We start from the raw sequence: 16,555 nt of genomic DNA, 5'->3' as shown, positions 1-16,555 counted from the left end.
CAAAAACTTCACAGCTTCACAGTGGCGACCGACACCTTCTCACCCGCTCCAGACAGCAAGAAAGCCGGAAAGTCCTTCCGCCTCTCCTGAGGATGTAAATGCGCGCTCGCGGGGCCCCATCATCAGCTGCTGCTGGGACGCCACTGGATTGCGCTGTCCTCACTATGCGTCTCGCGTCTACTTCTCCGCCCGCTTCCGGCTACACAGAAGCTGTGGGCCGGTGAAACTGTGAGCAGAGGGGAAATGTGAGCAGAGGCTGCGGGCCGGTTGAAATGTCAGCACGGGCCACAATTGGCCCCCCGGGCCGGACTTTGGACATGCCTGACCTATCGTCTCCCACACACATTTATTGTAATTCTTTTGAGCATTTCTAGCGCATCAACCATCAAATGCCTTTGTCTGTGATCAACAGTACTTGATCTATTAGATTTCTTTGCTTTAGGTCTCCCCCTCACAAAAATTCCCACTCCCACTTCACATTGAGTGGCAGTGACTACCAGCGTTATCCCCTGCTTCTGCTATCATTCATTCACTGTACCGATATATTGGCCATGCTCCTTTTCGCTGCACACAACTTCCATGAATCTTATCTGTCACCTTTGACAGTCAATATTCTAAAGCAAAGGGGTTGACCTGCCACATTAGGACAGTTGTCTTTGGATGTTTTAGCTGGTAGTTACACAAATATTTGGGTAAGGGAAACCCTCTGTCATTGTTTTTATTCATGCATGACAGTAGAAATACTATAGAGGAGATGAGCATAAAGTGTTTGCTAAAGGTGGGTACACACTGGTAGATATATCTGCCGATCAATTGATCGGCAGATATATCTATGGATGGATCGGGCAGTGTGCTGTGCATACACACTGCCCGATCCGTCGGGGACTGACGTCATGAACTGGGCGGGCGTGTACACATGCCCGCCCAGTTCAGCTGTCAATCACCGGCGGCCGCCGCAGCATGTGTACGGGCAGTCGGCCAACCGCCCGTACACACACAGCGACGCGCCAATATATCGTTAGATGTATTGGCTGTCGGCTGCGCTGCAGGGCCGACGCGATACGTCTGTGAACGATGGAGTTCACAGACGTATCAGGCATACACACTGGCCGACGGACCCGCGATATATCGGCCGTTCAAGAGAACGGCCGATATGTCGGCCAGTGTGTACCCACCTTAAGTCTTAATAAGGGAAGCCTGATATTTTGTCCATGAAATGATTTTTATTGTGACAGGTGCAACACCAAGAAATGAAATGCATCAGTGCAATTTTGCACTCATATAGACAACTGTTTGCACAAGGACTATAAATACTAATTAGGGACCCTTTAGCTACTTGCCTGCCACGGTCGCATCATTTGCATCCACACCAGGCTGTGCATTATCTGACCTGTTCGCAAACAATGTCACCAGTCAGAAACGCAGAGTAGCACGGCTGCCGGAAGATAGTCTTCTAGCAGCCACCAATCACAGAGGGACCTCCTGGCCCCTCTGCATCCTAGCACTCTCCCCCAGTGTCTGCTTTGCGGCTGATTACTGCTGATTGGTTAGCACAGCAGGACCCCACACCCAGTGTTTTTGATACTTTTTAAATATATGTTGACTTCATTCAATCATAAAAGGAACTGACAATTTCTGAGCATTTTTTCTGCCACTTAAGTGGTTAAAGCCTGGAATTTGCTGCCAACCAATGTCTCATAGAATTAACAAATCAATACAAATTGAAACATATCCAGATGTATTTTTTTTATTATAAAAAGAAAAACAAAATCTATTTTTTTTAAAACATAACTATGTCAGAATGAGATGCAAGTAACAAGCAGTAAAACCTAACCTGCCATTAATACCCAAGACCCATTAACAAACAAGGACAAGTTGTTTTTTTTGTTTTGTGTGTGCGTATAAATCTTACTTAGAATCATGGGGGAAAACATATTTTTCTCTACAGAGCACTGATTACTGTTGATATGTAAATCATCAGTGCATGTTAGGCAGTGGTATATAGCAAATCTAAATTAAGAGCAAAGGTTAAATATTAGCCCAGCCCTTATTGCTCCAAAATCTTTCCATGTGTCTATTAATAAACCAAACATGATCTTGTACAAGTTGAAATGGACAAATTTCACAGATTGGCAAGTTAGATCCCTTATTAAAAAAAAGGAAACAGGACAATACAATACAAAGAAGATGCACGTAACAGGTTTGCAAACATTACAAGTTGACTCCATTTTAATGCCACTGGAAATCCAAACTGTCTCAATTTCATGTTTCTGGGTTGTCACTAGAATATTAGCAGAATTCTTCTTGCGTTTAACCCAGTGATGGCTTCAGAACACTGATCTATCAAGGGTTGCACATGATTATCACATACTGTACCACGTTATTCACTGCCCCATCGTACCCAAGCCAATCTGCCACCCTTACTGTTTAGCACCAACATTAACCTTGACAATTTTTTAGTACTATTATTTTTATTCCAAAAATCTTGATATATTGTCTTTCACCTCGCTCAGTAGACAAAATTTACATCTAAATAGAAAAATACTACAAGAACAGAACAAAATGACAACATTATCATGATCAGGAACAACTGTGTAAAAACAGCCAAAGACCCCTGACCATATTAAAAGACCCCTGGATCATATGAGAGACTAGACTGTATCCTGCTCTATTTGTATAAATGTCAGCTGACCAGTAGAATGAGTCTAGAACGTGTCAAACGACATTGTACATGGCATAAGGGGCAAATTTAAGATCCCCTCCTATCTTTTATTAGTGGTTATCACAGAGCACAGCGAGACAATAAGCAGCTTCCCACTGGCCCTGGACCCTTTGTTAATTCCTATATATCTTTTTCTGCCTTATCTAAAGGCTAAGAACAAGTCATTTTGCTCCAATATTTCTTAAGAGTTAAAGAACTGTGTTTTCTTAAATATCTTGGACATGCTTTCTAGATGATATAGAAATGGGGCACATGCCTACAGAGACTTCATTTATTTTCTGGTGCCCTCACCATTACCGTAAACTCAATTTAGGGGGAGATGTATCATTTTAAACAATGGAGAAGTGGGCATAGCAACCAATAAAGTTCTATCATTTTATACTGTATATGTACTTGATAAATGCTATCTTGAAGCTGACTGGTTACTATGGCAAACTTCTCCATGCATTAGAAGGCTTGATACATCACCTCCATAGTTCTTAATTGACCTCACTTTTGGCCTCAGTGGAAGTAAAGTGCTGTGGGCAGACCTGTTTCTATCTTGTGCCCTAAATAAGGAATTTCACTGATACACTAATAAGTGTCATATATAAAACTTGTTTTGTGTGTTATGGCATAGCACAGAATAGGACCACACTAAATTAAATTAAGGAGAGAGTTCAGTGGCCTACTCTACCCCACTGCTAACAATGTGCCCATCTGATGACTTTTCAAGACATGGAATTACATGACTTAGGCATAGATGTAGAGGATAGAAACAGTACTGGCTAAAAGGCTTAGGAGTAGTAGCTATCACTAGCTATCTTTTCTATTTAGTTCTTATTTTCAGTAGGTTTATCTCCAGTTTCATTCAGCACGCAGGTCCTAATCAAGGCTTCTGTCACAGCATAAGGGTTGCAGTTGGCTGATGGACGTCGGTCTTCGAAGTAGCCTTTCTTCTCTTGCCCAACATGACGGGGAATGCGAATACTTGCTCCACGGTTTGCCACTCCTGCAGAAAACTCATTGATGTTGGCAGTTTCATGCAAGCCTGTCAACCGGCGAGCATTGTCTGATCCCCCCTTGGGGTCATAGTTTCGAATGTGAACTTCATGGCGCTTAGAAAGACGTTCAATGGCTTCTTCGATGTACCTACAAGTGAGCAAGATTGAAGGTCACTCATCATTTTTGTATTTATCCCTAGACATAACCTTGTGTATTATTTGTACGGTAATAATTTTCTGCATAAAACTACACACTTTTGTTCTGCTGAAATACAATAAGATGTAAAGAGTGTTAGTGTAGGCTGTGGAACCAAGAAGGGCGTAAACAGGTATTGATTATCCAATAACACTGCTCCAGTGTTCACAGCGTACAACACAAGTACATAGATGCAGAGGGCACATAGCCTCTCCCCCTCCGGCGGCCATGCCTGCCCCCCGCCAGCAAAGCAAGTCTCGGCGGCCCTGAGGGTATGAGAACCATGAAGCTGCTTTGCAAAGTACCAATGCCGGACCCGTACAGTGCATGTGTAGTATGGGTTTTCGACGGAGGATGCAATACAGCGTCAGTAATTGACAGTCTGATGCCATTTGGGGGCGGGGACGGTCTTTATGTCCAAAAATGAAGGCGTGTCACCACCATTGGGGGGGAGGGACAAGTCCAGGATCTCTAGGAGGGACGAGGCCAGATTTCCTGTCCCCTTTGTGGCGGCAGGCTTGCGCGACTCCGTGGGTCATGTAGCTAGCTGATGGTGTTGTAGATGATCTGATGCCACGCCGTAGGACGCTGCTCTGATCACCAATGTAAGCAGCAGCGATAGCTAATCCATGCACACCTGAATCATTCCCATGTGATCAAAATTGTAAAAGTAGAACATTTTGCCCTCTCTATTTGTTTCAATAAAAATGATTAATTGGAAAACAAAAGAAAAAAATGCTGCTGGTGTTTCGGGGTCTGCAACATAAAGTAGAAGCACAGTTGGTGCCTTATTGTAAATTTTATTTTTAACTTGTTATTTTAACTCCAGGACCCCAGTTACCCTGGGGGTATGCCTGCCCCTTTTTTTGTTTGCATTTTAAAGGGAAACAACATCTTGAATAAACTGTTTTCCAATGCAATACCTTTGCAGTCTACCATATGGGAATTTAAATTTGCCTTGTAACACCACTATCACCACATTTCACTGTTACAATCTTTTTTATTTAGACATTTTCCTAGCAGACATCATTCCATGCCAATTTATTCACATGTTCCCTTAACTGAATATAACATCTTTACTTACTTGAGGCCTCCATCTTCACGCATTTTTTGTGTGCTGAAGTTTGTGTGGCAACCAGCTCCATTCCAGTTTCCAGGGATGGGTTTGGGGTCAAATGAAATCACAACTCCAAAGTCCTCACTTACTCTTTGCAGAATAAAACGGGCAATCCAGAGTTGGTCCCCCATATCAATCCCTTCAGAGGGACCTACCTGGAACTCCCACTGTCAACAAAACAAATATTTACTTACAACACTTACTGTACAGTCAAAACGTAATCACAGATATAGCTGCAAAGTTCAATTCAATAGAGTATTGATGCTCAGTCTTTTTCTAAGCTTTAATATCAGAGTGTCATTGTAATGGAACCCTAAGTATCAGTATGCATTGTCCTGGATCTTAAGTATGAGTGTTTTCTTGTTCAGAGACCTCATGTTCAACCATGCCATTGTTCAGGAATCCCAAGTATCAGTGTTTCAGTGTTCTGGGACCCAAGTGTCAGTGTTTTCACGCTCCAAGTGTCAGTGTGCCAATGTTCTGTCACCCCAATTTATCAGTGTGCCATTGTCGAGGCAAAACAAGTGCCAGTGTGCCATTGTTTTGGCCAGTGTGTCATTGTTCTGGCAACTGAAGTGCTAGTGCGCCATTGTTCTGGTTCCCCATGTGGCAGTATGCCATTGTTCTGGCACCTCAAGCAACAGGGTACCATTGTTATGACACCCCAAGTAGCAGTGTTCCATTATTGTGGGAACCCAAGAGGCAGTGTGACATTATTTTTAGAAACCAAAGTGTCAGCGGCTATTGTTCTGGGACTTCAAGTGTTAGTTTGCCATTGATTTGTGACCCAAAAAGAGACTGTTCCCCAAAAACATATTTTAAAATGTTACTTGGTGTACTGTCTCTCATCTTGTGCAATAGAGCCTGAATACTTTGCCAGTCTTACCTGTGCTGGCATGACTTCTGCATTTGTTCCTGCAATTTTTATACCAGCATACAGACAAGCCCGATAATGAGCCTCCACAATATCCCGGCCATAGGCATTATTCGCTCCCACACCACAGTAATATGGACCTGAAGGAAAGTGGAACTTATTAAGTTTTGGCAATTACTACAAAAAAACAGAAAACAGGTGATCATTCACACTGACATGCTGTTAAGACCATACAGGGGGAATTCAATTAATGATGATGTTGCATCGGGCATCACCACAATTCCTGCCTGCACAGATAGTACTGTAGCTTCTACAACCCTCTATGGGGTGCAAGGCAAAATGTACAATGTAGATGGATGGGACTTGCTTTTCCGGAACAGTAAAACGTATTCTTTAACCATAAGTGACTTCTCCCTACATGTTTTCATTGGTGGTAGGAGACACAACTAATCAGAATAAGCTAAATTTTACATTAATAATTGCAGACTTTTCACTTCACTTATCCATAGCAAAGGGGTGAGTGTAATTACTGGTCTACTGTAATCATGAATGAATAATAAAGGAAAATCCCCAGTTAAAATATCAATGGGAAATGCACGAAATACTGAATAACTATACATGAACACAAAGTTACTATTAAAATCTGTTAATTATTGTGTTTTTGTGTAGATATATTTGTGTAGATACTATAGATACCATACCATCCCTTTAAACTGGGACGCTCGTGGATTACACAAGTTCTGTGGCTGATTAAAGCCAGGTGAAATGCAGGCTTGAAGCCAGCCAGCTAAACAATATGTGTAATTCCTTAGTGTCCTGGTTTAAAGGGATAGTATGATAAGCCATAGCCAGATTAAGGGGGGGGGGGGGGGGGTGCAGGGCATACTGTACCCCGAGCCCCCCTTTGTCAGGGGCCCCCCCAGCCAGAGCACACTGACATCACTAGCTATCCCTCCTAAGCAGAAACAGAACCAGCAGCCAGAATGCGAGCAGTGCAGGAATATAATGTTTCATGAGCTACCGACAGAGCATTCTGACCAGAGGAGAGATAGGAGGGCGGAGAGAGCTGTAAGTGAAACAGGAACCCCAGCTTATCCTCCTCCCCGCCTGGGTGTATGAGTCCTGTGTAAACTGTTATACAACTAAACCATTTGGGTCTAGCGACAAAGACACACAGAGAGTCCTCCTGAGTCCTGTCCCAGTGTGTAAGTAGAACAGAGGCTGCTGCTATTCTTGCATGTGATAAGATAAATTATTTTATTTTTCTATGTGTATTTTAAGGTTAAGTTGTCCACTACAAGAAAAGTTTATAAAATAGTTATCATTCAATTAGGTGGAACTATAAACAGTACCCAGGCATTATTAAACTATTATTTAAAACTAATGTACACCATTGCTTTAAATTTAATGTACACAATTTATACCTCTCACAATCACCCATTCCAGGAGGGACAAAATGCTCTCTACCTGGACTTCCTTCTTAATTTATGATTGCAATCACCTGTGTTGAAGTATCTTTCTTATCAATTAAATAGTTCAACACAGGTGACGGCAATCATATATTACGTGTGAAGTCCAGGTAGAGAGCATTTTGTCCCTCCTGGAATGGGACATGTTGGGAGGTATACACTATTTAATATACACCCCCCACCTTCCATTGGGGCCCCCCTGTCTTAAGTGCCCCAGGCACCTCCAAGGCTTAATCCGGCCCTGTGGTAAGCCTAGATAAATAGATAGTGTATAAGAAACCAAGTGCTTACAATACATATACACAAACAAACCTTGAGGTCCTGGGAAGCCATTACAGGGCCACCCAAATGGATGTCCGTCCGTCCCAAGCAACGTATATTCTTGTTCCATCCCAAACCATGGGTGTTCATTTGCCACCTTGTCCATGACCTTTTTACAGCTGTTTCGTAGGTTGGATTCTACAGATAGAAAGGTCAAGTGTTACAGCAATGCTCCACTTTGATTTTTATTATGTTTATGTAGCTAGAAGTCAGCTAGTTATAATTTATACTCACATATATGATAACATTTTAAACTAGCTCAGGGTATCAAGAAGATGATAATGGCACATACTGACATCTCTGGAATACCCACTAGTACAATCATCTCAAGAAGTTAGCTGCAGCAAACACTCTAGGCAAACAGTACTACAGTACTGGTAATCACTGTATTGTTTCAAGATATTGGAGGAAATTTCCCAAAGCAAAAGACCAAAAAGAAAGAGATATGATAGAAGATATGCACAGTCCCCTCTTTCAATTGTCAGTCCTGTATTTTTTGTAAAAAAAATTATTTTAGTTATTTTATTTATTTAGTTTTAGGAGCAAGCATTTATGTTTATTTTTCTTGCTTTTTTTCTCTTTATTTCACAGTTAAATTAAAATGCACAGAAAATAAAAAACATTCAAATACTAGTCTATAACTAAAACGTTACAAGGCAAAAAAATAGGAAACATTATAGCATCATAATCAAGCACAGTGGTTGATTCAGATCTGATCGCTGGGCTGCTAACTGTGCTGTCCTGTGTTCAGATAGTCGCTGCCCAAGGGGGAGTGTAAATTTGCCATGTAAGTTTGCGATCGTATGCGTACGCTGAAAAACAAAAAAATGCAGTGTGTGCAGTCTCTGCGCAGCCCAAGACTTACTCCTACAGTGCTATGAGAACAGGCTGATCGGGGCCAGAGCTGACGTCACATACTCTCCCTGAAAACGCTTGGTAAAGCCTGCGTTTTCCCTGACACTCCCTTAAACGGTCAGTTATGACCCTTCAACGGCCTCTTCCTGTCAATCATCTTGCGAACGCCCATGCGAATGAAATTTTCGCACCATCCTGTCGCTGTCTGGCGTTGCCCGTTGTTGTCGTCCAACGGTGCATAAGCAAGCGCAGTCTATTGGTGATCGCCCGCTGTGCGAAACACACAGCAACGGTCAGGTCTGAACCACACCATAGTTTTGACACATTGCAATTTTCGCCATTTCATGTGTTTTAAAACAGTACAAACAAACCATGGGGTAAATGTACTAGCCTGCGAACGGAATCAGCAGGTTCACAGAGAGTCCTGCAGATGTTTTAAAGCAGCAGTATTTTAAAAGGCAAAATCAACCCGGCTTATGTTTCCAGACCCTTTATTAACGTACTAAATGATTAGATGTTGTATCAACAAAAATGTATTATTCAATAATGTAATCATTGTCTTCAAGTAAGTCATCATCAGTTAGCATATACAAACTTACTACACCCAAGCCAGCAGTGACTTAAATTGCCTATTTAAATAAAATAATAATAATAATAATAATACATTTTCACTATTATTACACAAAATTCTATTAAAATACTCTTCCACTTTCATGGTTTGCACAGTCCATCTGTTATGAGAGGACTGTGACTTTTATGTAAGTCACACACACGGAGCAATCTGGGCTGCCAGCTGTCCTAATTTAACTGATAAAGTTGTAAGACTCTTTGGGCGGAATTCAAATTGTTATTTGCGGTGGCGGCCAGTAGATGGCACCCGACGGAGCAATTCAATTCTCTGTTCGCATGTGAACAGCCGCCGTAGTTTTCTGCTTGCAATTACCCCCCACCCGTGTTGGTGAGCAGAAAGGAGTGAAAAGTGACCCATTTGGGTGCACTTTTCGCACTGCACCCAGTACTTTGGTTGGGTTTAGCCATTTTAAGTGGCTTAATCCGGCCTGTCTGGCCGCGATCAGCACAAAAAAAACCCCAAGGAAACAAGTGAATTGCACCCCTCAATCTCCTGTCATTTTAGACGGGAGATTAGACATGCAAAACAATTGAATTACCCCCTTTTTTGTCTTTAAATAGGATACAGAGTATATTGTGAAACGGGCATGCTGAGAGTTCTAATTCAACAACAGGTGAAGATGAGGTCTGCATTAAATCACACACATACAGATGTAGCCATGCTCATTGTGGCTACATCTGTGGCGGACGGGCTCTCTCGTCGTGCGCCGAGCCTAGTCGTGCGAATGGGGTGCGTGTGCATCTAAGGCACGCGCGCACTTTAGACCTGCACACGGTCGTGCCTGTAGGACTTCATTAAAGCAGTGGTTCCCAAACTCTGTCCTCAAAAAACCCCAACAGTTCATGTTCTCCAGGTCACCTAGCAAGTGCACAAGTGCATTCATTACTCACTGACACATTTTAAAAGATCCACAGGTGGAGCTAATTATCCACTTGTGATTCTGCAAGGAGACCTGGAAAACATGAACTGTTGAGGGCCCTTGAGGACCGAGTTTTCGGACCACTGATTTAGAGTAAGGAGCAAATCCAGGTAAAGGGTGTGAATTTGCACCTGGACAGAACTTGACAAAATACATGGGATGCAAATGCAGTGTTTTGCATGCAGGGAAAATACTGCTTGTTTTTTGCATTTAGGACACAAATGCTGGGCAGCTGTACGTTTACCCTGTGATTGACAGCCACACTCACTTTCTCATCCGATAAAAATGTAAGCTCTCTCATGAATAGGGTCATTCCTAGCCTTTATTTCCATTTATTTTATCTATCTCATGTGGCCCTTTTTTCTGTATGTCCGGTTATTACTGCTGGCCGGTACGACTTGCAAAGCGGCACCATACTAGTATACAATCAGAATTATATCAAAAGAGAATCTTACTTTATAATAACATATATATTGTCCATTTTGTGCTATTGGTCTGGAATCTGAATGCTACCAATTTTCTTCATAAGTGCAAAGGCATATTGGTAGGTTGTGTCTGACTAACCGGGAGAGAGTATTACTGCCTATGATCCGAAAATTATAATGTATGAGACCTTTTTATTCATCACTTGTTTCTCACAGTATATTGTACTTTTTAATCCTTGGCCCAGTCTAGGTATATACACCAGATAGATAGATATATATATATATATATATATAGATATATATAGATATATATATCATGTATATTGTTATTTTCTGGTTATCGGGTATATATTGCCCTTTCTATTACCGGCAATATTGTATATATTGGAGATAGAAAGACTATTGCCATAATATGTGGATATAGCAGGACATTAGAAACTATAGTGTGCGATAGGAGGGAGAGCCAGGCAGCTGTACTAGCTAAATTATCATTTGGGTCACATGTGCTTGTCCATTGTTTGAGGTGTGATAGGGATTGTTAGTAATGTAATCAGAACAATGACTGAGTGTGAGTGGTAAAATCAGGTAATCTGGAATGTAAAACTCCCAAAAGGTGTACAATGAGTCTCCACTGAAGTTTACTGGCTGAAACAGCAGAACAGACTTTTTGGCACCAGAGCGGATCTGCCAGTCAGGTATATAAGGAGAGCAGTTCTCAATGGAGGACATGCTATTGTAGTGGATCCATACATCAGTAGAAAACCCTCTGGGCGAAGCACTGCTGTGCCGCCAGAGGAAACCCTACCAGGACAGTGTTGGTGTGAGCTGGGGCCCAGGACTGTATGGCAAACGGAAGTGATAAAGTTGCGGATTATTGAGATTGCTGTATTTGGATGCTGACTGCAAGAGGCGGCTGGAGGACACATGCTACCAATTACCCTATACCATGTGAACATCTTATTATGGTGTTGAGCTGTCATAATAAAGACTTATTTTTTTATATATTCTGATCTGCCCAAGTGAATCGAATCACACCAAGGATAACCACTGGATTCGGTATGTAACGGGATGCCAGCTGAAGGTATCCCAAAAGTGGCATACGGCTACGTTCGCCATGCATCGGGCACGGTTCTATTTCCACTCGGTTGGTGGTGTGGACCCACCAAACAAGTGGGATTTAAGGGCGGGTGTCAGTATTCCGACAGCCGGTAAATTGTCCGCTGTCTGGATTCTGGCGTCGGTATTCTTACCACCGGTATCCCGACAGCCAGCATTGTGACTACATTGGTAACCACCATACCAGCTAAGCGTGATTTCCTCACAGGTCGTTTGGAAGAAAATTGTGCATTCATTGCTCAAATGAAACGTACATGAAAAAAGACTGTATATTAGCTAGAGATGTGCAGGTTGGATTTACCCAGATTTACCCAGATCTCAAAACAGCACCTTATTGGCTCCCGGATGTCATTTATTTTGGATAGCCAATAATAAAAATCCGGATAAATCCAAACTCGCATTAATTTTGGCGTTAAGAACCGAGTAAATCTGAACCTGCACAACTCTAATATTAGCCCATGTGCAGATTCAAGCCTATGTGCCTGGTTTGCTACATCAGAGTATCCTGCACTCGCTCACGCTATTATACACTAGGTGCAGAAGATATACCTCCAAAATGGCCTATTTTCTCTTATATTCTGGTCTGCGTAGGCCGTGTTGTACTTTGCGTACCTGAGAACGCTTGGTCACACCTCAGTTCCATTCATTTGGTTAAGTGTAGATGAGACTGTAATAAGTATGACTGTATGTATCATCCATACTTGATTGCACTGATTTTCGGAACGTGTGCAGCATGAATCTATGCAAGGTATGCTCCAAACATTCAAACAACAGCCCATACGGGGTCGACTCAATTGAAGGTCGCAATGCGGAGGTGCGCATATATTTTCCATTTATGGTACCCCCCAGAATTGCTGTAAAATGTGCAAATGTCCTTGATCTAGGAACGCGTTTTGCATCTAAATAAATCGACCCCCATGTGTCTGAGTCATTGTTCCTGCTTATACAATGCGCAGTGTGATAAAATAGAAATATTATAATACTACTACTGTAAATAAAAATCAGTATCACAAATCAGCGTAACATGGTATCACTGAAAGAAACGCTAGCTTACCTGCTAAACTTCTGTTGTATTTCAGCACCTCACAGAGCACCAGCTTGTTGGGGTCTCTCCGGAATGGGTCTCTATACATGGCCACCGGTATCAAATACATGTCACTGTTCGATCCTTCTGCTTGATCTGTGCTAGAGCCATCAAAATTCCACTCAGGCAGATCTGCACAGGATTAGAGCCATATTGCAGAAAGGGTCATGCAACTGCTCCCCCAATAGCTAAATTAAAGGCAATATTTGTATTGTATTTACTTATTAGTTTTAGATGGTCTTTATGTCATTTAAATTGCAATAATATTTAATTGTTGCAAAACAGATATTTAAATATAAAATGCAGCCATTTTAGCGCAGTGCATTTAAAAGGAAACTTCCTGCACTTGTGTTCCATGGCCCTCATTCCGAGTTGTTCGCTCGCAAGCTGCTTTTAGCAGCATTGCACACGCTAAGCCGCCGCCCTCTGGGAGTGTATCTTAGCATAGCAGAATTGCGAACGAAAGATTCGCAAAATTGCGAATAGAAATTTCTTAGCAGTTTCCGAATAGCTCGACACTTACTTCTACACTGCGATCAGTTCAGTCAGTTTCGTTCCTGGTTTGACGTCACAAACACGCCCTGCGTTCGCCCAGACACTCCCCCGTTTCTCCAGCCACTCCCGCGTTTTTCCCAGAAACGCCAGCGTTTTTTCACACACACCCATAAAACGGACAGTTTCCGCCCAGAAACACCCACTTCCTGTCAATCACACTCCGATCACCAGAACGAAGAAAATTCCTCGTAATGCCGTGAGTAAAATACCTAACTTTTGAGTAAAATAACTAAGCGCATGCGCTCTGCGAACATTGCGCATGCGCAGTAAGCGACTAATCGCAATATAGCGAAATTCGGCAACGAGCGAACAACTCGGAATGAGGGCCCATATCAGTAACTAGCAGAAGATTGTGATAATTGCACTGGCAGAATGAGTGAATAAAGTTTTCTACCACTAAAACAGAAACATGTCTGCAAATCATTTTGAAATCACTACTTGGCCATTAATGTTGTGGCTAGATCAAGAAATAAGCACTAGGAGATGCTACACAGATTTTCTTTAGGGCGCAACTTGTTTTCAAAGGTGTAATGCACACCTGCAATATTCTTGGGTTCAGAGTCAAGGGTTCGTGTCTTGCAGCGTAGTCCTTCTCCTGTTCCATCAATCCATATGTACATAGCCTGGACTTTATCTCCCTGAGGCAGGTCCATGTACATCTTTTTCACTCCCTTGCATAACTGAGCGCTGACTGAAGTCGCCATGACTGGAGTACAATGGGAACTGCATGGAAGAGAGCACACAAGTAGTTAAGTTGAGTATTAGTATTCTGACTGTTTGACAGGCTGAAAAACACGAATTCTGTATGAACAATGCAAGGCTTTTGCAAGAGGCTCATGTGGGAATGGCCGAGAATAAGCAATGTGGAATTAATTAAAGCTGAACAATCTCCAGCTCTTTAAGAGAGTAATGATAGTGAGGCCGTATTTCATTATGCAGAAAATATATATATATATATATATATACATACACACACACACACACACACACACACACACAGTGTATATATATATATATATATATATATATATACATACAGTATATATATATATATATATATATATATATATACACAGTACGTGTGTGTGTGTGTGTGTGTGTGTGTGTGTGTGTGTGTGTGTGTGTGTGTGTGTGTTTTTCTGCATTTGGCAAGCTAAGATTAATTCAGACAGAGCTCAGTTTTTGGTTGAAACTATGTCAACAGAACCGGATTAAGGTTTGTGGGGGCCCTACCAATAAAATTGTCATTACGATGTGCTAGCAATGTTATTAAAAAATATAATGTGTAAAGACAAATGTGTTAAGCACACTGTAGTGCCTGCAGTTCACATTATGTAACATAGGAACCCCAGTCAGTTTATGGCAGAGTGCCCCCAGGCTGCTGATATACAGTAGTTATGCGTGGGGGCTCCCCGTTGTATGCACATACCTATGGAAGCATAGTTCTGGGACAGGACAGTAATGATTTTGTGTTTAAATTCACTGATTTTTTAATTCACCGCAGGTAAAAAGTTGTAGCCCTAAACGCGGAGGCTGTCACACTGGGTAGCTACCCAACTGCTTAAAGAGTCATGAATCCACCAGTTGTGCCATCAAATTCTAGTATTATGGAATACCAGGATGGACCAGTCTGAGCATTAAACATGTAAAATGTTGCGTGCTTCTTTCCTAGTTATTTAATTAATGAGCAGATAAAAAGAGAATGCTCAGAACAAAAGTCGAGCCACAGAAATTATCTGGGCAAAATCCACATACCCAGAGATTACCTATACAGAAATACAAGAAAAACACCAATCAAAATGGCTGCCCCCACCTCAGGAAAATTCACTACAACTGATAGAAGCAGCTGTACCTTTTCCTTAGGGAGATACACTCCATAGAAACACATGCATGCAAACACTGTACATACATAATAAAACAACAATTGTACTATAAAAATATTAATAGCCTGTACAAAGACACAAATACCATACACACACTGTATATACATGCAAACATAAAGATGTGACATATACAGTATGTCTCTCAGAATAGCAGAGGCTATAATGCACAGAACATAACACACAGGTAGTAACAAATTCATATCACAAGGGTGGTTGGCGTTGTGTTGTACACACTGTGTGAAAAACATGGAAGTAATGTACCAAACACCTATACAGATCTGACACTAAATAACAACACTACAAAAACAACAAACGGAATGCTGGCAAGTAAAACCAATCACACAGTCCAAATCACAATGGTACACAGAGACACAACCTGGCTATTATGTAACAATCAGAATTGCATGAATGTAATAGATGGGTAATAAATGGTAAGCACCATTGTCTCATAATGTTCCAAATAGTCTTCCATGGTGACTAGTGATGCATATGTGTTTCCTAAAGCAGTGTTAACTACTATGTACTGTATGAAAATACCAGAAATACTAATGAATTAATAAATATTATTTATATATATATATATATATATATATATATATATATTAGACATTGCACTGGCACAGCATTAGTACACAATTATCAGGATTCACGTATTATATAACAATTTGGACATTGCTAGAACACAATCCCTTGCTTAGGAGAGATCCCAGGTAACTGACAGCCAGAGACAGGTAATAAAAGGTAGATAACAACTACAGCAGCTACACACTGTACAATAATCAAGTGACACATCTGTATGACACACAGCAATTAAACAAAATGACAATATTAAACATTAAAAAAAGAAGTAGCCATGTGTTTGAAGCTACTGAGATAGAGGCATTCTGATACAAAGTGTCCATAGGGAACAGGGATCATGTTACCTGTATCAGTCAGGAGGGAGATAGGGTGCTGCTGATAGTCCAGATAGGGTGCTGCTTGTGTATCTGGTAGGTTGCTGGGTGTCAGTGACAAATTCCCATGTCTCAGGTTTGAGCGTACTGTAGGCACAGAGGTCCCTGCACATATATTGTGTAGCACAGAGCCGGCCCCAGGCTGCTCATTGGCTTTCTGCAAACGTGAGCATTACACATGCCATGCTGGGGCCGCCCTGATGGCACTGGGCCATTGGTCATTCCCGGGGAAGAGGCAGCCCCAGTCCTGGCTGACATTGTATCTCCCCTGTGCTGCTGAGGGAGGAGGAGGTGGGCACTGTGTGTGTGCATGCAGTAATGAGCAGACGTAGTGAGATCGTTGCAGAGGTACAAACAAAAACAAGAACCATCTAGGACCGGTGATGATCACATGCTGTGATGCCAGGCTACATAACAGGGAGTAATGTGTATTACAGAGAGGTGAGGCAGTG

At 41.8% G+C, this 16,555-nt stretch overlaps 1 protein-coding gene across 1 annotated transcript; it reads right to left on the bottom strand.

Moving 5' to 3' along the window:
* Nucleotides 1–1,731: 1,731 nt before the first annotated feature.
* GLUL (glutamate-ammonia ligase) lies at nt 1,732–16,204 on the bottom strand. Its single transcript, XM_063939781.1, has 7 exons — nt 16,074–16,204; nt 13,806–13,990; nt 12,683–12,844; nt 7,674–7,820; nt 5,905–6,032; nt 4,986–5,185; nt 1,732–3,853 (listed from the first exon to the last, which is right to left on the bottom strand). Exons 2-7 carry the CDS (start codon nt 13,969–13,971, stop codon nt 3,535–3,537), a joined length of 1,122 nt encoding a protein of 373 aa, XP_063795851.1. The 5' UTR covers nt 13,972–13,990; nt 16,074–16,204; the 3' UTR covers nt 1,732–3,534.
* Between the last annotated feature and the right edge of the window lie 351 nt (nt 16,205–16,555).

This window comes from Pseudophryne corroboree, chromosome 9 (assembly GCF_028390025.1).
Source record: "Pseudophryne corroboree isolate aPseCor3 chromosome 9, aPseCor3.hap2, whole genome shotgun sequence".
NCBI classification, from domain to species: Eukaryota; Metazoa; Chordata; class Amphibia; order Anura; family Myobatrachidae; genus Pseudophryne; species Pseudophryne corroboree.
The sequence above is the reverse complement of the archived record's forward strand: the minus strand, read 5'-3'. Positions and strand labels throughout refer to the sequence as shown.